General features: G+C 50.3%; 1 protein-coding gene across 1 annotated transcript; it reads left to right on the forward strand.

Annotated features, from left to right (window-relative positions):
- Window positions 1–468: 468 nt before the first annotated feature.
- Ddx27 (DEAD-box helicase 27) lies at window positions 469–22472 on the forward strand. Its single transcript, XM_052184334.1, has 21 exons — window positions 469–626; window positions 5475–5621; window positions 6942–7001; window positions 7207–7366; window positions 7806–7846; window positions 7952–8038; window positions 8894–8999; window positions 10911–11084; window positions 12926–13076; window positions 15383–15482; window positions 15572–15713; window positions 16005–16158; window positions 16991–17072; window positions 17154–17331; window positions 19141–19247; window positions 19362–19464; window positions 21027–21121; window positions 21197–21320; window positions 21495–21582; window positions 21982–22053; window positions 22159–22472. The coding sequence occupies exons 1-21, from the start codon at window positions 534–536 to the stop codon at window positions 22175–22177; spliced, it is 2283 nt and encodes a 760-aa protein (XP_052040294.1). The 5' UTR covers window positions 469–533; the 3' UTR covers window positions 22178–22472.
- The last annotated feature ends 327 nt before the right edge of the window (window positions 22473–22799 follow it).

Genomic DNA, 22799 nt, shown 5'->3' on the forward strand with positions numbered 1-22799 from the left:
GTGAGCCACCTTGTGGGTGCTGGGAATCAAACCAGTCAAACCTGGGTCTTTTGCGAGAGCAGCCAGTGCTCTTAACCACTGAACCAGCCCTCAAGGAATCCAGCCTCCTGATAATTATTATTATTGTGTGTATACAGAGGGGCGTGTCCATTTGAAAAGGGAATGTGGTCCAGAGGACAACTCTAGATTCCCTGCTCTTCTTTCCCCTAGTAGGTACCGGGATCAAACTCTCGGCAGCCCTTTGCTACCATTTTGTTGTTAATTTCCCAAATGTACACATACTTCTAATTTTTCCCTCACCTTTACACGCTCTCAGACTTCCATTTCTTCCCGAAAACTGACAACGTAGTTTTCTACGTTAAACAACGCCCCACCCATTTGATTTCATTAGTCGAAACCACGCCGGCGAAGCCTCAAAGTTCCCCAGAGCGGAAGTGACGTACAGCACTTGCGCGCGACGCCGAGGCAGTCGCGGAAAAGACTGGTCGTGTCGGCGCGCGGCACTCTCCTCCGGAAGTGGCTGCTTCTTCAGCATGCTGGCGGAGCTCGGCTTCATCGGGACCATCGGCGAAAATGACGAGGTGCCGCTTGAGCCCGAGTCGGACTCCGGAGACGAGGAGGAGGAGGTGGGAGCCGACAGGGGAAAGAAGCCACGGGCGGGAGCGGCCGGGAACGAGCTAAGTGTGCTGAGGTGTCCATCCAAGCTGTGTGGAGTCGAACTCCGCGGGCGAAGTCAGTCCTGCTTCCTGCCCAGTCGGGCACACATGCGCCCATGTATCCATCAAGCCTCGCAGGGTGTTCTAGTGATGCCAAGCGGTGGGGATGTAGTTTTAGGGTGAGTGGCGAGAGAAAAAAAAAAGCAAACAAATCCTTAGTGCCTTACACCGTCATCTACCTACCTCGTACGGCACTTCGGATAGCCCAGGGCCTCTGCAGTCCTATTCGGGAAAAGCTAAAGTCTAAGGCTCCAGTCTTTCAGGATGTTGTGAGGTCGTTTGGTGCTCTGCTGGTCAGCTTAGGCGTCTGTCCGAGGCTTCTGCCCCGTCTGTCCAGCCACACACCGTTCTTTGCTCCTCCCACTGCCTAGTCACACCGGCACACCTACAAACCTGTATCCCTTACATATGTCCATATCCAGCTTAGTCCCGTCCTTACCAAGCAGCAGAGTGGTCTTCTCATGATACAGTTCCAGCCCTGCAGCCCTGTCTGTGGCTTTCAGAGCAGGTCAGGCTCTGTTGTCCTTTCTGCTATTTTGACTCTCAACAGCCCTCCTTGTCATGACAACACTGGCATCGCAGTCCATTCACGTCGTAGAAAGTTTTGTTCTTCTTTTGCTCAGTCTTTCACATCCCCACCCAGCCCATCCCCAAGGCAGGATTTCTCTCTGTAGCCCCAACTGTCCTGGATCTGCCTCTATAGCCCTCGAACTTAAGAGTCTCCTGAGTTCTGGGATTAAAGGTGTGCCGTCGTCGTCGTCGTCGTCCCCCGCACCCCCCCCCCCAGCTTCCCTTCATATGTTTGTTCTCTGCCTGGAAGGCTTCCCTCAGCAGTTCTTAACCTGTGGGTCTCTACCCTGGAGACCCTGGGATCTCATTTCAGATATTTAAATTATGATTCATAACAGTAACAAATCATAGTTGTGAAAATGGTTTGGGGTCACCACAACTCAGGCTTAGGAAGATTGAGAACCACTGGTCTAGACATCTTAGTCTGCTCTGGCTTTTGTGCTCTCCACAACTTTGTTTTGGAACCCTCCTGCTGCCCCCGCTTCCCATCCCAAGTCCCTTTGTGCTACCACTGTACAGGACAGCAGTTTTCTGGTGTCTGCATTTGGAATGAGTCATTTTAAATAGGATTCAGGGGCTGGGGAGATGGCTCAGCAGATAAGAGCACTGACTGCTCTTCCGAAGGTCCTGAATTCCAATCCCAGCAACCTCATGGTGGCTCACAACCATCTGTAATGGGGTCTGGTCCCCTCTTCTGGAGTGTCTGGAGAAGCTACAGTGTACTCAGATATAATAAATAAATAAATAAACCTTTAAATAGGATTCAGGCTTGGGAGCAAGAACCTAAGTGTCTGGGTTGGAATATCATTTTTCCGTCCTGACACGTCCCAGGTGGTGACCGTGAGGTACTTAGCCAATACGTTACCCGCTCTGTAAGGGAGACGTGAAGGACGCCTCACTTGGTAAGAAGCTTGCTGGTATCCAGTTCTGTATCAGTTTTGTGTTTTGTTTTGAAATGGGGTTTTGGCTGTCCCAGGCTGGCCTCAGATTTGATATGTAATTAAGACCAGACTTGAACTTCTGACTATCCTCTCTGTTTGCATTTTTTACGTACATTCATATGTGTGCATGTGTATATGTTCATGTGTGTGCTTGTTTACATGCTTGTGTGTGGGGCCAGAGGATAACCTTATGGGCTGTTACTCCACTTGTCCACCTTGCTTAAAGGCAAGATCTTTAAAAACAAACATATATTAACATTTATTATATGTTTGTTTATTATATATTCTTTATATATGTTTATTATTACATTAATATTGCATATTTATTATATGTGAGTACACTGTACCTGTCTTCAGACACACCAGAAGAGGGCATCAGACCCCATTACAAATGGTTGTGAGCCACTCTGTGGTTGCTAGGATTTGAACTCAGGACCTTTGGAAGACCACCCAGTGCTCTTAACCACTGAGCCATCTCTCCAGCCATGACAGGATCTTTCTTTCATTGGTGTGGAGTTCACTGGTTAGGCTAGCCTGGCCATTATTACACTTCCCACTCCCCACCTCCCACCCCCATGTATGTATCAGTGCTTGGAGTTGTCTATGCTCTTACTGTTGGCCGCCAGCGGCCACATATGAACCGGATTACCTGGAAGAGAATTCTGAGGGTGATGGGAAGGGGGCGAAAAGAGAGACTGAGTCAAGGCGACAGTGCTGGTCAAGACTAACTTTAATATTTCTATGTCAAGATATATAGTCTTAGGAGAATAACCCAACCCCTCCCAGAAGCTGGTCACATCAAAGGGCAGGCCGAGAACTCTTTGGCTCCAAATCTCAGCGGGTCGCCTGCTTCCAGTCTGGCGGGGTCTCTGCTGGGTCCCAGGTGAAACCGCCTTGAGGCAGTGTTGGTAGTCAAGGTGAAGACGCCTTATTGTTCCAAGGAACAAAGGCCGGAGATAGCCCATCGAAAGAGTGGGGGTTGCCAGCCAGCTTAATGTTGTGGGGGAAGGGACATCTTACAAGTGTAGTATATGTGTGTAGCTATATACACTGTTAGCAGGCCAGAGGTTAATGCATATCAAGTGTCTGTCATTCCCCAGGAGCTGTCCACTTTGTTTTTGGATACAGTTTTCTTTTCTTTTAAAATTTACTTATTTTGTATATAAGTACATTGCATTGTAGCTGTCTTCAGACATCCCAGAAGAGGGCATCAGATCTCATTATGGATGGTTATGAGCCATCATGTGGTTGCTGGGATGTGAACTCACAATCTTCAGAAGAGCAGTCGGCGCTCTTAACTGCTGAGCCATCGCTCTAGCCCTGGATACAGTTTTCTTACTGGAAAATAGGACTTAACAGTTAGGGTCAGCTGGCCAGTTAGCTCCTGCGGATGTCAGTTTCTGCCTTCTCAGATGTTTTGGAAATGTAAAGACATGGTTCTTGGCTGTCCTGAAACTCACTCTGTAGACCAGGCTATCCTCAAACTCTGAGATCTGCCTGACACCTCCGCCTTCCAAGTGCTGGGATCGAAGGTATGCACCACCACAACCATCTTAAAGTTTATTCATTCATTTATTTATTTATGTTGCGACAGGGTTCTTCCAAGTAGTGCTGGCTGTCCTGGTACTCACAGAGATCCACCTGCCTCTGCCTCCCAAGTTCTGAGGTTAAAGGCATGGGCCACAGCCACCTGGCAGATTTATTTACTTTTATGTGCATAGATATGTTTTGTTTGCATGTTATGTATGTATACGACATGCTTGGAGTACCTGAGAAGGCCAGAAGAGGGCACTGAGTTTTTGTTTTGTTTTGTTTTTTGGATTTGGTTTTTTTGAGACAGGGTTTCTCTGTGTAGCCCTGGCTGTCCTGGAACTCACTCTGTAGACCAGGCTGGCCTGGAACTCAGAAATCCGCCAGTCTCTGCCTCCCAGAGTGCTGGAATTACAGGCGTGCGCCACCACCGCCCAGTAAAGAGCAACACATGCTAGGCGGTCTTGGGGATAGAACTCAGACTGTTATGTTTGATAGCAAGTGCGTTTACCCACTGAGCCACCACCCCAGCCTTTCGGCACTGAATTCTTTGCAACTGAAATTACAGAAAGTTGTTAGCTCCTGTGTTGGTGCTAGGTACCAACATTCCCCGTGGAAGAGCAGTCAGTACTCTTCACTGCTGAGTCTTTTCTGCGGCCTACACGATGACTTATCTTTAACGCTTACTGGGGAGCCTTGTGTACCTTAGGGACTCAATAGCTGTGCCTTTTCTCTTAGCTTTATTGAGGTATATTATTGTAATTGTGATTTTGTAGATATAAGGTCTATAATGTGACAGATTCAGTATCTGTATATTATTGTTGATATTATTATTATTGTTTAGATAGGGTTGCATAGTCCTGGCTGTCCTGGAGCTCATTGTGTAGTCCAGGCTGGCCTCAAACTTACAGAGATCTACCTGCCTTGGCCTCCCAAGTGCTGCGCGTGCGCATACACACACACACACACACACACACACACACATTATCAAATGTCTTTTTTTTTTTTTTAAGTTCTGGCAGTGCTGGGAATTGAAGCTGGGACCTCATGCACACCAGGCAAATGCTCTATCACCGAACTTGCTCTCCAGCCCATTAGTTAGGCTCTGCTGTGATACAACACCAAGATCCGATCCAAAGCAATCTGGGGAGGAAAGTATTTATTTCAGCTTAGAGTTCTATATCACAGTCTATCATCAAAGGAAGCCAGTGCAGAAACTCCAGGCAGGAACCTAGAATCAGAAGTCATGGAGAAATGCTGGCTTGCTCAGCCTGCTCCTAAAACAGCTCAGGACCGCCTGCCCAGCAGTGGCACTGCCTGTGGCAGACTGGGCCCAACCAGATCAGTCATAATCAAGAAAATGCTGGATGTTTTGGAAAGAAGCTTGTTAGGTATTTGATGACATTACCTGTGGACTCACTGACTTCTGGCCTTTATAGACTACTGAGTTCCCACTGATAGGTGTGTTTAAACCTCCCAGGACGGTTGGAAGCTGGTCACTTCCTTACTGTCCATATTTGCCTTCTATGTATGTTTCTTTTGTATTCTGTGTGTTGATTTGAACCCAGGGCCTCACACATGCCAGGCAGGCTTTCCCAGCTGGTCCACCCATGCTCCCGTCTGTGAGTTTCCTGTCAGGTTCCCTCCCTTCCCTTTTCCTGTTCAGCCTTCCCTCCCTCCGCCTCAGCAGGGCTCTCACTCTCACCTCTCTTTGCAGGGACCCATCGTGCTGGGCCGCAAGCAGAAAGCCTTGCAGAAGAACCGCAGTGCTGACTTCAACCCGGACTTCATTTTCACTGAGAAGGAGGGCACGTATGACGGCAGCTGGGCCCTGGCTGATGTCATGAGCCAGCTCAAGAAGAAGGTGAGACTGACGATGGGATTCAGGCCGTGGGCGATGGGCTGTTTCGGTTGGACAGCAAGTAGGTATTAGGACAAACACCTCATGGTCTTTCACCTTCATCTTACGCTCAGCAGGGTTGGAACTTGAGGACTTTGAAAATAAGTTATATAGGTTTGATGGAGTAGGGAGAGGAAGTCACAAGTGCCCCATAGTCCCCGTGACTTAGCAACAGTAGAAAGCACTATAAAGTGGCCTTATTGTAGACTGTAGGCACAACTATATTAATTTGTCTAGGGATGACATTTAGAAGTATCAGAGACTCTTACTCCAATTGGTGAGATGGTAAGGGCATTTGTCACCTGATGACCTGAATTCAGTCCCCAGAGCCCACAGAGAGAACGGAGTCCTGCTGTTTGACTTCACATGTTCTCGATGGCTCTTCTCCCCAGACCTGCTTCAGGGAATGAGTAAATGAAATTTTCTTCTTTATTAAATGCCCACATCAGGGCATGGTGGTGCACGCCTGTAATCAATCAGAGCACTTGGGAGGCAGAGGCAGGAGGATTTCTGAGTTGGAGGCCAGCCTGGTCTACAGAGTGAGTTCCAGGACAGCCAGGGCTACACAGAGAAACCCTGTCTGGAGGAGAAGAAAAAAAAAAAGGAGAAGTTTGTGTGTGAGTGCATTCCATGCACATGGTGTGTGTAGATCTAGAAGAGGGCATCAGATGCCCTAGAACTGGAGTTTTAGGTGGTTGTGAGCTCCCCGTGGAGCTGTGAGCTACAACGGGACCTGGTTTTTCCAGAAGAGCAGCCAGTGTTGGGCCGGGTGTGGTGGCACACACCTGTAATCCCAGCACTTGGGAGGCAGAGGCAGGAGGATTTCTGAGTTTGAGGCCAGCCTGGTCTACAGAGTGAGTCCCAGGACAGCCAGGGCCACACAGAGAAACCCTGTCTCGAAAAACAAAACAAAGAATGTATGTTCATATATACATGTAATATGTTTAGATCAAATGCTCTTTTGGTTGTTAACCTTGGTTAACAAAGTTTGCAGATTGATGAAAATTTTCAAAAATGAGCTAAGCCTTAGGCAGCATTGACTAGTAACTTTTGAGACAACTGTAGATGGGTTGACAGCCCAGGTTGGCTTGGAATTCACTGGAGTCAAGGCTGGCTTTGACTTCCTGCCTTCTTGCCTCAGCCCTTCCTCATGTTAGATTACGGGCATGAGCCACCATGCCTAGCACAGACAGCCTTTCTATCCTAACATTTGGGTCCTGACCCTGCGACATGCTGTCCTTTTGCATTATTCGTGTCTTTGACCTGTCTTGATTTTCTCTCCAGAGAGCAGCCACTACCCTAGATGAGAAGATTGAGAAAGTACGGAAGAGAAGGAAAGCAGAGGTGAGGCTGAGGCTCGCTGTGGTGGTTGTAGCCACACTCTGGCCTGTGACTTTGGGTGTCACTGCCCGAGAGTTGGGTGGGGGAGCAGGGGCTCCGGTCTGGGTGGTCATTGCCCCTCACTGTCTGCCTGTGGAGCTCAGCATGGCTTCTCTTATGTTCTGAATTTCCTGGTGCTTGTAGTCACACCTACTTTATTTTTCCTCAGGATAAGGAAGCCAAGTCTGGGAAGGTGGAGGAGAAAGAAGGCCAGGCGTGCTCTGAGCTAAAGGGCCAAGAGAATCTGGGCGAGGATGAGGCAGGCTCCAAGGATGAAGAGTCAGAGACTGACTACTCCTCGGAGGATGAGGAGATCCTCACCAAAGCGGGTAGGCCGATGCACCTTGGCTCTGTAGGAGGGTGTGCTGGCGCTCGTCTGTGCTGGCACCTGCTGGTCCCCACAGTGCTGGGATGAGTTATGTTAGATTGTCTTGTTACTGGCCACCCCGTCAGGGGCTTCTTTGTGGGAGGCTGCTGCTCTCCTCATCCTCAGCTCCACAGAGTGTTGGCCTCTCTACAACTTGCCTATTTGGGGTGACTCGGTTGATTGGGTTTACCCATGCAGTTTAGGGTTCAATGAGCATTTTGGTAGAATTTACTAAAATGTCACAGTGTTGTGTTAGGAGCCTGCTGTCCATACTGCACTAGGCTAGTGTCCTGTCTGCATTTGTAATTATCTGTGAAAGGAGGCTGGGACAGCAGGACGTGTGGTCCAGAGGCGGGTGCTGGGTAAGAAGCATTCTGCTCACTGCTATGTCTTTCCCACAGACACACTCAAAGTGAAGGAGAAGAAAAAGAAGAAAGGCCAGGTGAGCCTGGGTGGGAGTCGCTGGGCAGCTCGCTTTCGCAGCCTGAGAGGTCATGCAGGCTTGGTTGCTTTGCTGAGTTCTCTCCTGTCGTCTGATCTGTTGCAGGAAGCAGGAGGATTCTTTGAAGATGCATCTGAGTATGACAAAAACCTGTCCTTCCAGGACATGAACCTCTCCCGGCCCCTCCTGAAGGTAGTAGCTTTGGCAACAAGAGTTAATTCTTTTTGGATTGATTCACTTCTCTCTGCGTGCATGTGTGGGCTCACATGAAACGTGCATGTATGTGTGTGTGCTGGTGCCTGTGCAAGCCAGGGGAGGGCATGGATCCTCTGCAACTGGAGTTAGGAGTAATTGTGAGATACCATGTGTGCTGGGAACCAAATTCAGATCTTCTGCAAGAGCAGCAAGTGCTCTTAATTACAGAGCCATTGCTCTGGCCTGTTTGTTTTAGACAGGGTCTATGAACATGCTGTGCTGTGTAGCTGAGGTAGGCCTGATCCTCCTGCCTTTGTCTCCCATGGGCTGGGATCTTGCTGTGCATCACCATACCCAGCTGACAGGGGTTGGTTCTTGTGGTAGGCTCCATCTAGGCTCCTTCATCCCCTTTGACCCCTCAACGCTGTTGTGGCCTCAGCTGCAGAGAACCGACTTGAGCAGTAAGTCCCACTTTCATTTGGGATGATGCCAAAGTCCTCCCACTGACTTCCAGACTTCTCTCTCTCTTCTTCTGGTCCTTTTGGGGATAATGTAGCACTTCTCTCTTTTGCCCTTGCTGTTTCCTGGCTTGAAAGACTCTTTTGGAAGTCTCCTGGGGTGCTCTCACCCCACAGGGCGTGGTGAGTCATCCCTGACACGCCTGTTGTGACGTCTGCAGCTCCTTTCTGGCTGCATTTCTCTCTGTAGAATGGGTGTTGAGCGCAGCTGGTTAGGCTCTGGAGCAGAGGCACTCAGAGGAAGTTGTGTGCCCTGACTGCTTGGTTACCTTGTTGCTTGCTGTGACCCACTCCCTGCCCACCTGCCCTGTCTGACTGTAACTTTTCTTTTCAGGCCATTACAGCCATGGGCTTCAAGCAGCCCACTCCCATCCAGAAGGCGTGCATCCCAGTGGGTCTGCTGGGGAAAGACATCTGTGCCTGTGCAGCTACGGGGACAGGTGAGAGGGTGGGTGGGAGGAGGAGGCCAGAGCACATTAGGACTCTAGGCTGCTATAGTCTGCTAAACACACCCCGTTCTTTAAAGATTTACTAGTGAGCCGGGTGGTGGTAGTGCACGCCTTTAATTCTGGCATTCAGGAGGCAGAGGCACGTGGACCTGAGTTTGAAGCCAGCTTTGTCTTCATTGAGCATTTCAGATCAACCAAGGCTACACAGAGAACCCTATTTAGAAAAATCTAAAATAAAATAAAGATTATGAGTGTTTTGCTTTCATGTATGCACACGTACCATATGTGTGCAGGTGTGGTTTAGGGCATCGTAGCTGTATCTGGAGCTGACTGTCGGCTGCCATGTGTGTGCTAGGAGCTCAGCCCAGGTCCTCCGCAGGAGCAGAGAGGTCTCTTAACCACTGAGCTACCTTTGCAGCCCCCCCCCATGTGGCTTTTGAACTATTGAGTGAGTTTATAAAGCTGGATGTAGTGGTGTTTTCCTCTAATCTCAGAACTGAGACAGAGAAAGGTTGTTGAGTTTCTGCTCAGTCTGGGGTATAGAGTATCTTAAAGAGAAAAGTCTATAGAAACCTGTACTCAATTGGCGACTTGGAGATTTTTCTTGCTGTTAAAATTAATTATGTGTTTATCTTGGGTTCCCGGGAGCTGGAATTACAGGTAGTTGCCAGCTGCCTGGCGGGGTGCTGGAGCTCGCTTATAACCACTGCCGACTTCCCAGCCCGTCAGGTGGTTGTTGTTGTTGTTGTTGTTTTAAGATGTATTTATTTTATGTATGTGAGTAACTCTTTTGCTATCTTCAGACACACCAGCAGAGGGTATCAGATCTCATTACAGATGGTTGTGAGCTACCGTGTGGTTGCTGGAATTGAACTCAGAACCTCTGGAAGAGCAGACAGTGCTCTTATCCGCTGACCCATCTCTCCAGCCCCTCTCAGCTGGTGATTTTAACAGCTTTAAAAGCTATTGGGATGCCAGTTTGGCTTCATAGCAACATGTTGTAGTACATTGAGCTCAGAAGTAAAGAGCCCTGGCTACTCTCTCAGAGGACCAAAGTTTGGTTCCTGGCACATACTTGGCAGCTTAGCAGGTTTTTATACCTGCAGTTCCAGGCATCAGATACCCCCTCTCTACTGGCCTCCATGGGACCAGGTATACATCCACGCAGGGTAAATACTCATGTAATACACATGTAAAATATAAAATAAATAAGTGTCGGGGCTAGAGAGATGACTTAGTGGTCAAGAGCACTGACTGCTCTAACAGGGAACCCAGATTCAGTTCCCAGTCCCCCATGGCAGTTCACAGCTGTCTCTAACTCCAGTCCATTGCCCTTGTGTGGTCTATGGATACACATATGTGACATTCATGTATAGACATAAACATAAATGTCACTAAAGAATGAGTCTTTAAAATACTAGCTAACTGGGCTGGAGAGATGGCTTAGTGGGTAAGAGGACTGACTGTTCTTCCAAAGGTCCTGAGTTCAAATCCCAGCAACCACATGGTGGCTCACAACCATCTGTAATGAGGTCTGATGTCCTCTTCTGGTGTGTCTGAAGACAACTACAGTGTACTCACATATAATAAATAAAGACAGGAATAATCCCAACTCTTTAAAAAAAAATGCTAGCTAACTAAGACGCTGACATCTGAGGTTCGTGTCTGGCATCCACTACTGTTAGGGCGGGGGTCGGATGATAGTGGGTCCAGGGGAGACCCGCTGGCCAGCCCAGTCACCTTGCTTTTCTCTTACGTTTATGTGGACATGGTGTGACAGTAGGCAAGCACTGTTGCATGAGTCATATGTTCCCAGAAGCAGACGCGGCTCCCTGGGCTTAGGTGGGAGCAGGCGTGGGAGGTACTGAGGCTGCTCTTTACCCCCCTGCTGCCCTCCCCTAGGCAAAACTGCAGCCTTCGCACTGCCTGTCTTGGAGCGTCTGATCTACAAGCCCCGGCAGGCGGCGGTCACCCGCGTGCTGGTGCTGGTCCCCACCAGAGAGCTGGGCATCCAAGTACACTCCGTCACCAAGCAGCTGGCCCAGTTCTGCAGCGTCACGACCTGCCTGGCTGTGGGTGAGTGGGGGCCACCAGCCTGTGGGAGATGGATGTGATGGATAGAGGATGGGGTGTGCTTCACTGCACCCCGGATGTCAGGAAAGACCCTTGAGTTAGCTGGGTCCACCTGAAAACTAGTGGACATGTTTCACAGTGGGCACTGGAGGCAGGGGAAGAGGATTCATTAAGACTTAACTCTTTTTTTGCTTTGTTTTATGTTTCTGAGATAGTTTTCAATCTGTAGCCTAGGTTGGGTTGGAACTTAACTGTCTAGCTCAGGTTAATTTCAAACACAGCAACCTTCCTGCTTCCCTTCTGCTACTGGGTGAGAGTCAGCACACTTAGCACGTCCTGGCCGCTTTAATTGTGGAGCTGAGGCTTGAATCTAGGGCCTTTTGCACTGAACTGCATTTCTACTCACAGAACTTAGCCTTGGGGCTGGGCAGTTTGTCCAGTGGTTCAGAACATGTACTACTCTTAAAACAAGGGCCTGGGCTTCAGTTCCCAGCACCCACATGCAACTCACAACTCTCTGTAACTTTAGTTCTGGAGATCTGACATTCTCTCCTGACCTGTGAGGCACCAGTACCAGGCATGCACATAACACACATAACACACGCAGGCACACAATAAAATGAAACTGAGCTTTACAACAAAGCCCTCCTGCCGTGTGACACAGGCCTTTAAACCCAGCCCTGAAAAGCGGAGGCCAGCCTGGTCTACACAGTGAGTTCTAGATCAGCAAGGATGCACAGTGAGACCCTGTCCAAAATCCCAAAGAAGACTTAACCTTGAGAAAGAAAATCCAGGTATGGGGCTGTGGCTCCATGGTAGAGGGTTTGTGTTGTATAGCTTCTACAGTCTCTGGGTTCAGTTTCTTCTCTCTTTTTTTTGTTTTGTTTTGTTTTTATTTGTTTGTTTTTTGAGACAGGGTTTCTCTGTGTAGCCCTGGCTGTCCTGGAACTCACTCTGTAGACCAGGCTGGCCTCCAACTCAGAAATCTGCCTGCCTCTGCCTCCCAAGTGCTGGGATTAAAGGTGTGCGCCACCACCGCCCAGCTTGGGTTCAGTTTCTAGTAACACACAAAAACAGTATTATTTTGGACTGAAGAGATGGTTCAGCATCCTGAGTTCAAATCCTAGCAACCACACGGCGGCTCCCAATCATCTGTAAAAGGCTCAGACCATCTGATGTCCTCTTCTGGTGTGTTTGAAGACAGCTACAGTATACTCTTACACATAAAATATCACTTATTAAAAAACCCACAGTATTATTTTCCATAGAAACATTCATGATCCTAGCACTTGGGAGAATGATGTAGAGCTCTTTGCCAGCCTGGGCTACATATGTGCGACCCTGTCTCAAACCAGTAAGAAAGATGAGGCTTCGAAGGTCAGACTTGAAGGTACTGCATCTGTGTAGGACAGAATTTCCACTTGGCGTGGGTGATAGTGTTTGGGGAGGGCTCTTGGAGAAGTTAGTATCATGGAGTCTGACTTTTAACCTCTGCGTGTGATTAGAAATCAGGGATGATCGTGGTCCTCAGGACAGGGACACCATCAGTTTGTACACCCGCTGCTTTCACACCTTGAACAGCTTTAGTCGTTGGGTTCTGACTGCTGCTTTGATGTCTGCTCTCAGCAGATTGTCATGAATGCATCAAAAATCCAAAGGAGACCTAACCTTGAGAAAGAGAATTCAGGGTTGGGGCTGTGGCTCCCATCGATGCTCATTGAGAAATCATATTGCTGAGGCCTTACACCCTCGTTCCCCTGTGTGCTCTCCATTTGGCCTGAGCCCCAGGCGGACGGCACCACTGATGAATGACTGACCAGCCATCTGTGGGGTCTGTTCTGCAGGTGGCCTGGACGTGAAGTCTCAGGAAGCCGCTCTTCGGGCTGCACCAGACATCCTCATTGCCACACCTGGCCGGCTCATCGACCACCTCCATAACTGCCCTTCCTTCCACCTGAGCAGCATTGAAGTGCTCATCTTGGATGAGGCCGACAGGTATGCCTGAGGCGGGGCCTGGGGATCCTGCACTGTCCCCGCATACACGAAGGCTCTTGGTGACTCATGTGTACCACTATCGCTGTTCACACTGGGTCTCTGTTCAGATGCAGACCAGGCTTCCTGGATATCCCTGTGCTTTCTCCCTTCCCTCCCCTTCTCCGCCTCTCTCTCCCTCCTTCCCTATTCCTTTCCCCCTTCCTCTTTTCCTCCTTTTTTTTTTTTAATCTTTTTTTTTTTTTTTTTTTTGGATTTGGTTTTTTCGAGACAGGGTTTCTCTATGTAGCCCTGGCTGTCCTGGAACTCACTCTGTAGACCAGGCTGGCCTTGAACTCAGAAATTCGCCTGCCTCTGCCTCCCAGAGTGCTGGGATTACAGGTGTGTGCCACTACCTCCCGGCTGATTTATTTATTTATTAGATATCTCCTTTCCTCATTTCTCTTCCAAATACCCCCATCCCACCTCCCCTCCCCCTGCTTACTAACCCACCCACTCCCACTTCCCTGCCCTGGCATTCCCCTACCCCTGGGGCCATGAGCCTTCTTCATGGGTCCAAGGGCTTCTCTCATTGATGTCTGACCAGGCCACCAGGCCATCCACTGCTCGCCATGTGGCTAGAGCCTTGGGTCCCTTCATGTGTTTTCTTTGGTTGGTAGTTAAGTCCTTGGGAACTTCGGGGGTACTGGTTAGTTCATATTATTGTTCTCCCTATGGTGCTGCAAACCCCTTGAGTCCTTTCTCTGGCTCCCCCATTGGGGACCCCATGCTCAGTTCAATGGATGGCTGAGAGCATCTGCCTCTGTATTTATCAGGCTCTGGCAGAGCCTCTCAGGAAACAGCTCTATCAGGCTCCTGTCAGCTAGCACTTCTTGGCATCCGCAGTAATGTGTGGGCTTGGTGACTGTATATGGGATGGGTCCCCAGTGGGCAGTCCTTCCCTCCTTTCTAGTGAGCTGCTTAAGAGGTCCAGGAGGTCACTCAGGAATAGTGCCTGTAATCCCAGCGCTTAGAAGGCTAGGATGCCGAGGCCAAGGCATGAAAATAGCCAAGTGTGAGTCTGACTCTCAGTACATAGCAAGTTGCAGACCAGCCTGTGTCCAGAGGGAGACTGTCTCAAAAAAAAAAAAAAAAAACGTAAATAATGTGAACTCTTCCATTTTCTGAGATTTGAAAATGTCACTGAGTTCCTCAGAACAAATCTTTTTCTTGTCTATACATGGAAGTAAGAAAAGTGCCCATCTCATGCCGGATGCTCTAGAGAGAGTAATACAGGCAAGGCAGTTCAGCTTCCACAGGCCATCTCCAGCACCGCTCCGCACTCTGCCTGCCCCTGCACATGGCCTGCCCCTGCACACGGCCTGCCCCTGCACACGGCCTGCCCCTGCACACGGCCTGCCCCTGCACACGGCCTGCCCCTGCACACGGCCTGCCCCTGCACTCTGCCTGCCCCTGCACACTGCCTGCCCCTGCACACTGCCTGCCCCTGCACACTGCCCTGCCCCTGCACACTGCCTGCCCCTGCACACTGCCTGCCCCTGCACACTACCCCCCCACTACACTCCCCTGCACACTGCACTCCTCCCCCACCACACACACATACTGCTCTCCCCCTGCACATTGTCCCCCCGCCCTCCTCTTGCTCATACATGTCCCAGTTGAACCAGTGGCAAAGGTCTGTTGAGAGGATGGAGGAACTGAGCATGCGTCACGGGTAGCTCAGCTCATGGCAGCGCAGTCCGTCCAGCTCAGCTGCGTGTCACATCTGTGGTGCACTTGTCCTGAAGCCGTTACCACCCACATGGGGCTCGTGGGAGCTCAGCCCAGCACTTGACCTGCTCCACGCTTCTGCAAGCCCTTACCCAGCAGCCTCCTCCCTAGGATGGGTTAGCATTCCAGTCACCCTGACATAGAGAGAGGGAGGCTGAGCGCTTATTCCAGACAGGGACTAAAGAGGCGTGGCCACCACCTGCAACACAGTAGCATTGGCGGACGGTGGAGGAGCTTTGGTCTTGTCCAAACTCTCAGGTGTCTGACAGGCCCGTTGACATTGTGGTTATATAGGAGCAGGTTATTGTCTGTCAGAATATGTGCCGCTGGGACATTTGGGGACAAGCTGTTGTGATCTCAGTGCCTTGCAGAATAAAAGGGCAGAGTCCTGGTGGCTCAGTCATGACGTAATGAGGGTGAGACATAGCGGTCCCAGAGTCAGCCTGAGTCTCAGTACCTCTGTGTCCTATGTGGTTGGTGGCTTCCCTCACCCTCGCTCCTGACAGGAGAGCTTTCTCACTGTCTGCCCCTTCCTCCAGGATGCTGGATGAGTACTTTGAGGAGCAGATGAAGGAGATTATCCGGATGTGTTCCCATCACCGCCAGACCATGCTCTTCTCGGCCACCATGACAGATGAGGTGGGTGCGCAGGGGTCCCAGCCGGGCAAGCCCTCTTTTCTTGTTCTCCGCCTCACAGAGCTGAGCAGCCCTGACCTTGTACTTGGTAGGTGAAAGATCTGGCCTCAGTCTCCTTAAAGAATCCTGTGCGGATATTCGTGAACAGCAACACAGATGTAGCTCCCTTCCTGCGGCAAGAGTTCATCCGGATCCGGCCTAACAGGGAAGGGGACCGGGAAGCCATTGTGGCAGGTGAAGGCAGGCTCAGGGCTGGCCTGGGCATGGGGGGCATCTGCAGTCAGCCTGCCTCCGTCCATCCGTTCTCCCCAGCTCTCACAGTGGCACAGTCTGTTACTAGCCCTCGCCACCTCTTCAGGAAGCCAGCCTAGCCCACTGCCTCCCATTTCCCTCAGCCTGTGCTGGTGACTGTGCTTGGGAGTTGGCCTCTCTGACTTTGCCTTGGCTTGTGAGGCCTGCAGACAGGTTACAGTCAGACAGGATACGGTCAGTCTGCCCGGTGCCGACTCACTCTCCTCCTTGCAGCTCTGCTGATGCGAACCTTCACTGACCACGTGATGCTCTTCACCCAGACCAAGAAGCAGGCCCATCGCATGCACATCCTCCTGGGGCTGCTGGGGCTGCAGGTGGGCGAGCTCCATGGCAACCTGTCCCAGAGCCAGCGGCTGGAGGCACTCCGGTAATGCTCACTCGGGACATGACCCTCCTTCCCAGTCAGCCCGGGACCTCGTGGAGAGAAGATGGGACCTTGGGGTTGGGGTAGAGCGGAGGCAGGAGACACAAACAATACAGTGCCCTACTTTAAGCAGTTGTATGCTAGTGTCTGCCATCACACCTATAGTCCCAGCAGGTGGGACTCCCTGGCATCTCGGAAAACAGTTAGTTTTAATCTGTGCTGTAAGGGTGCGTGTAGTTAGAGCTCGCCTGACCTTTGAGCAGGTTGCTCTCCTTGCGCTCCTGTGTGTGGCTTTCCTGGAGCAGCTCACTTGTGAGATGATTAAGGCTCGCCCTGGCCAGTGGTCATTTCATGAGCATCTGCTCTGCATGTGCTCCATGGTTCCTGTATAGCTTGTCATTCAGTTCTCAAGAGCAGAGGAGAGCTACAAGACAGGGACCCTCAGAGCGCCCCTCACTCCTGCCCTGTTCATCAGCCTGAGAGCTGTGTGTAAAGCAAGCTCCTGAGGCCCTGACCTCAGCTCTGCTGTAGGTGGGACAGACGGGTCCCAGACACGACTGTGATGGGACATGCCGCTTGAACCAGACGCACCTGATTCGATGTGCTCAGTCAGTGCGAGTTGTTTTTATTTATGTTGTGTGCTTGGGTGTGTGACATGGTACCAGTGTGGAAGTCAGAATTCCTTGTAGGAATTCTATCTTTCCTTCCTGCATGTGGGTTCCCTGGATTTAGATCCTTCCAACATGGGGTCTTAGGTCCTCAGGTAGCAGACACCCTTACCACGTCACCGCATTGGGCCGAGTAACTTACCAGACATCTCTTTGGCTCTTTTTAGGCGCTTTAAAGATGAACAGATTGACATCCTGGTGGCCACGGATGTGGCAGCCCGTGGTCTTGACATTGAAGGAGTAAAAACAGTGAGTCTCTTGTGTCGTTTGCTTTTGGTGGGGTCCCTGTGCCTCCTGCTGCACCTCTCTGATCCTTGTTCTGATCTTCAGGTGATAAACTTCACCATGCCCAACACCATCAAACACTATGTGCACCGGGTGGGGCGAACTGCCCGTGCTGGCCGAGCGGGGCGCTCTGTCTCTCTGGTGGGAGAAGAGGAGCGGAAGATGCTGAAGGAGATAGTGAAGGCCGCCAAGGCTCCTGTGAAGGCTCGGATCCTTCCGCAGGGTGAGCAGCACAGGGTGCGGGGTCGGGGTCGGGGTCGGGTGACTCGAGCTCTGCCACCTCCTGAGTCCCCTGGACAGGCCTCCCTCCTTCCCTAGGTGACCACTCTACTGTGTACCACCAAGAATGTGGCGGTAGGTCCGGCTGGCCAGAACTTCTTAGGTGCTCTGTTCTCATCAGCTCTCCTCCTCCTGGCGGGCACGGAGCGAGGCTGGCGCTTGTTCCTGGCTTCCATGCCGTTCAGTCTGCTCCTGTGGGTGCGGACCCTCCTCCTCTCTCTCTTCTGTTTAATCCAAGACTAGACATGGAACCTCGTGCCTTGTGCACACTGGACACCCGCTTTGCCACGAGCTTCGCGCCCAGACCTTGTTTTATTTTGAGATGTGGTCTTAGTTGTCCACGGTGGTCTCACACTGGTTCTGTGCCTCAAGTCGGACTCATTTGCTAGTTGCCTCTTCCTTCCTTCCTTCCGTCCTTCCTTCCTTCCTTCCTTTTCTCCCTCTCTCCCTCCCTCCCCTTTTCTTTCTTTCTTTCTTTCTTTCTTTCTTTCTTTCTTTCTTTCTTTCTTTCTTTCTTTCTTTCTTTCTTTCTTTCTTTCTTTCTTTCTTCTTTCTTCTTTCTTCTGAGATGGGGTTTTGCTATGGTATGTAGATCAGATTGACCCCAAACTCAGTGGCCCACCTTCCCACCTTCCCCTGCATGCTGGTATTAGGATTAAAGGTGTGCCCACCATGCCTGCTTTGGCGTGCATATTTTAATGCTGCTGTGTTGAATTTCCTTGTGGGCATTCGTGATAATAAAAGTGAACTCTGTAATCAAAGAACCCATTCTTCACGGGTGGTGGTGCACACCTTTAATCCCAGCCCTTGGGAGGCAGAGGCAGGCGGATTTCTGAGTGCAAGGCCAGCCTGGTCTACAAAGTGAGTTCCAGTACAGCCAGGGCTACACAGAGAAACCCTGTCTCGGAAAAAAAACAAAAACAAACAAACAAAAAAACACCCGCAAAAATAAAAAGAATAAAAAAAAAAAAAAAACATTCTTCAGTGTCTCTTCTCTGCAGATGTTTCTAGTTTCTTTTTGTTTTGAGATTCTATTTATATATTTTATATAGGTGGATGTTCTGCCTGCATGAATATCCGTGTAGTGTATGTGTGCAATGCTCTTGGAGGCCCGAAGAGGGCGTCAGATCGTGTAGAGCAGGGGTTCTAGATGAGTGAGCCACCTGCGGGTGCTGGAGCAACCCGGGTTCTGGAAGTGTTCTTCCAACCCATATTTTCCCCATTTTCATTTCTAGTTGTCATTCAGGGAGTAGGTCCTACTGTGTGCCCAATTTCAGTGCTGCTGTCCCAGTACTTAGGGATTGAGCAGAAACAGAACAGCTGGTGTTCTGCTGTGAGTGAGTTAATAGTGTGACCCAGTTACAGGAGGAGAGGCTCCTGTTAGAAAAGATAGCCATTCTGTTTTTGCCTCCCATCTGGCTGTGGGAGCAGCTGGACCACAGATGTGTGCTGTTGTGTGGGCTTCATGAGGGCTCTGGGGATCTGACTGTGTCTTTGTTCTCGCGTGGCGTCTCCACAGCCTGTGTTTGTTTGTTCACTCTTGAGAAGACTTCTGGCTCTCTTGTGCTCAGGCTAGACCAAGCAGGTCTCAGCCTGCTGAGTAACCAGGATGGTAGGCTGGCTTCACAGGCCTTCTTAGTGGCAGGTGTTGAGGAAGACCACACTGTTCTGGGTTAGCAAGTAGACATCTGTGTTATCTTTGCTAACTGCCTAGTAGTCACCCTCAGTTTTATTCTTTATTCCTTTCCGTAAGATGTTATCCTCAAGTTCCGGGACAAGATTGAGAAATTGGAGAAAGATGTGTATGCAGTGCTGCAGCTGGAGGCGGAGGAGAAGGAGATGCAGCAGTCGGAAGCCCAGGTGAGGCTGTGTGGCCAGCTCCTTCCTTGGTTGCTCAGTGACAGCTGCAGCGCTCGCCCATCCGGCAGGGACTGCTGCAGGTCCGCCATGGGTGTCCTTGTACCATCCCCACAGATCAACACAGCAAAGCGACTCTTATCCAAAGGGAAAGAGACAGCAGACCAGGAGCCTGAGAGGAGCTGGTTCCAGACCAAAGAAGAGAGGAAGAAGGAGAAAAGTAAGTCTTGAAGGCTCTCACTGACTGAGTGTTGTGGGTAAATTGTTTGCCAAGCAAACCTAAGGGCCTAACTTTGAATTTCCAGAACCTGCCTCTCAGCTTTAAAAGGTTAAGATGGGCAGCATGCCTCCTTATCAAATGAGTAGTTTATAATGGAACTTTCCGTGTTGAGGGATATTGAAAATTTAGCCAATTTTTGCCATTAGACAGATAGGGTGGCGATGTCCTGAGAATCTTTGCCCCTTAGTTAAATAAGCGTGTGTGCTTCGTAGGGTATTCTGAAGGTGAGGAGGGATGCAAATTTCTGACTGTAGTGGCAGTTTTAAAATTATCTCCCATGTAGGCTGTACCAGCAATGTCCTGCTTCTGTCTGATGGACAGGCAGGGGGTGAGTGTGCTAGACTCCATGGTAGGAGGGACTGTGACCGTTGGCAGAAGCTATTGCGTACTAGGTTCTTTGTAGTGCGAGTGGAGACAGGGAGAACCTTCAGTGTGTTGAGGCAGCTGGGGCTTGGTGAGCCAGGGGGAGGGACAGACACCTCAGCTGTCCTTCTTCAGGGGTCTTATGTTATCCACCTTCTTTATTTTTTTAAGATTTATTTATTTTGAGCCGGGCGGTGGTGGCACACACCTGTAATCCCAGCACTTGGGAGGCAGAGGCAGGCAGATTTTTGAGTTCGAGGCCAGCCTGGTCTACAGAGTGGGTTCCAGGACAGCTAGGGCTGCACAGAGAAACCTTGTCTCGAAAAACCAAAAAAAAAAAAGATTTATTTGTTTTGTGAGTACACTGTTGCTGTCTTCAGACACACCAGAAGTGTGTCCCATTACAGATGGTTGGGAGCCACCATGTAGTTGCTGGGAATTGAACTCAGGACCTCAGGGAGAGCAGTCAGTGCTCTTAACCACTGAGCCATCTCTCCAGCCCTGTTTGAGTTTTTGAGACAGGGTCTCTCATTGGTCTAGAACTCAGCAAAGGTGCTAGTCTGGCTGACCTGGCTGGCCAGTGAACCCTAGGGCCCACCTAGCCTTTCTCTGTCACCCCAATATTGGGTTATAAACAGATTACCACCATACTCATTCTCTCTCTCTCTCTCTCTCTCTCTCTCTCTCTCTCTCTCTCTCCTTCCCTCCCCCTCCCTTCTTCCTCCTCATTCCTTCTCTCCGTGTCTCTGTCTCTCTCTGTCTCTCTCTGTCTCTCTGTCTCTCTCTCTCTCTCATCCACCTGCTGTCCTCTCCCCTTGCCCCTCCCTCTCCTCCTTGGTGCTGAGTGTCGATCCATCCATCTCCCTCCTGACTCGAGGTCTGTTTTTCGAGGCTGCTGCACTTAATTAAGCCGCTGACATATGCATGGGTGGGGGTCATTCTCTCACACAAGGCCAGTTTGCCAGTGGCTGCAGCTGAGGACTGTGACTCCCCGTCTTCCTGCAACCACTCATTGAGCAGCCCTCCCAGGCCATCATGGTTACCAAAGGGCACTTCACTCGGTGAACTGACACTCCTAGTTCTCTCTCATTTTAAGCTTCAGTAATCAGCCCCTAAACTTCACACTTTTCTCGCTCTAGTTGCCAAGGCTCTACAGGAGTTTGACCTGGCTTTAAGAGGAAAGAAGAAAAGGAAGAAGTTTATGAAGGATGCCAAGAAAAAGGGGGAGATGACAGTGAGTGGCCTCCCTTTGGGCAGGGTCTCATGGAGCCCTGGTGGGTTCTTTGCTCATGCCGCACTCTGCCCCTAGGCAGAGGAGAGGTCCCAGTTTGAAATCCTCAAGGCACAGATGTTTGCAGAGCGGCTGGCCAAGAGGAACCGCAGAGCCAAGCGAGCACGGGCAATGCCTGAGGAAGAGCCTGCAGCAGGCCCCGGTGAGCGATGGGGAGTCCATTCTGAGGCCACACCATGGCAAGGGTTGGCGGGGATGGCAGTGACAAAGGTTTGAAGAAACTGGGATGTATCCATGCACTTGTCCCTCCACTGAGGAATTCTCTTCTCAGTGTCAGGGGAAAATGAGTGTCTGACTCATTTTTCTCTGTGTGCAGCCAAGAAGCAGAAGCAGCAGAAGAAGTCTGTGTTTGATGAAGAACTCACCAACACAAGCAAGAAGGCCCTGAAACAGTATCGGGCTGGGTACGTTTTAAGTGCTGCTCAGCCCTCAGTGCCTCCCGCTGAAGGACCTGAGCGCATGCTCACTCCTGGCTCGTCCCTAGAGCTTCATAACACAGTGGCGCAGGTCCTGATGAGCAGGAGGGCTCCTAGTGTGCTCCTTACATAAGCTCTGCTTCTAGACATCTTCATCTGGCTGGTTGCCAAAGGCCTCTACCCACTGATTTTAAGTTGGTATCTGGCTTCCAGAAATGCATATTGTTCTGCACAAGCCCACAGGAGACCGAATCCCAGGCACTGAACTCCCCCTAGGGCACCCCTGACCTGTGCTGGCCTGTGAAGCAGAGATGAAGTAATGTCACTCACATGTCCCACAGCCTGCTCATAGTCATATGAATATGTGCCACACTTCATCTCTTACAGCCCTTCCTTTGAAGAGAGGAAACAGTCAGGTCTGCCCCGCCAGAGGAGAGGGAACTTCAAATCTAAGTCCAGGTGATGTTGCGCTGTGGAGGGCAGTGGCCCTACCCATGGGGCTGGAGAGGCAAGCGCGGTGCAGTAGTCTCCTCCTTCTGCTTTTAATTTTAATTTCTTTAATAGGTACAAGAGAAAGAAGTAGTCTCAGTGGTGTGAAGAAGTTGGTGGAACGATTTATATCCCTTCCCTGTGGGAAGTCGTCTTGGTCTGTTTTTTTCCATTTATAAAACCCCAAACCTGGGGCTGGAGAGATGGCTCAGTGGTTAAGAGCACCAACTCCTCTTCCAGAAGTCCTGAGTTCTCAGCAACCACACGGTGGCTCACAACCATCTGTAATGGGATCTGATGCTTTCTTCTGATGTGTCTGAAGACAGCTACAGTGTACTTATATACATAAATCAATAAAATCTTTAAAAACAGCAGCAGACCCTCTTGAACGAGCTTGTTGTCTGTGGCTCTGCTGTTTCTGTTTGGGTTGGTATCTAGGAACTGTTTCTTAGTGTTACTCATGCATGCATGCCTTCTTTAAATTGAGTGTCTCGCTGTGTATCTCACAGGCTAGCTTGGAACCTGCTGTTTAGGCCTCAACTTTTTGACACTTTTTGATTACAGGTATGTACTGCTGTGCCAGGGTTCCCTTCCTCACTAGCTCCCTACACGTATCAAATGCAAGAAGTCTATGTTGAATTTAGACTTCCTCACCTCAGTTTGGAAACAGCCAGTTCTCCAGGTGCATATACACTGCTCGTACTTGTCAACTCAGG

The sequence above is a fragment of the Apodemus sylvaticus genome, chromosome 5, assembly GCF_947179515.1.
Source record: "Apodemus sylvaticus chromosome 5, mApoSyl1.1, whole genome shotgun sequence".
NCBI lineage: Eukaryota > Metazoa > Chordata > Mammalia > Rodentia > Muridae > Apodemus > Apodemus sylvaticus.

Excerpts from the sequence above, each read along its gene's own strand:
- Ddx27 (XM_052184334.1), top strand. The coding sequence starts at position 534 with ATGCTGGCGGAGCTCGGCTTCATCGGGACCATCGGCGAAAATGACGAG. Across the intron at positions 19,248-19,361 it reads TGCAGCAGTCGGAAGCCCAG|ATCAACACAGCAAAGCGACT; the intron begins GTGAGGCTGTGT and ends CCATCCCCACAG. Across the intron at positions 21,122-21,196 it reads AGAAAAAGGGGGAGATGACA|GCAGAGGAGAGGTCCCAGTT; the intron begins GTGAGTGGCCTC and ends CTCTGCCCCTAG.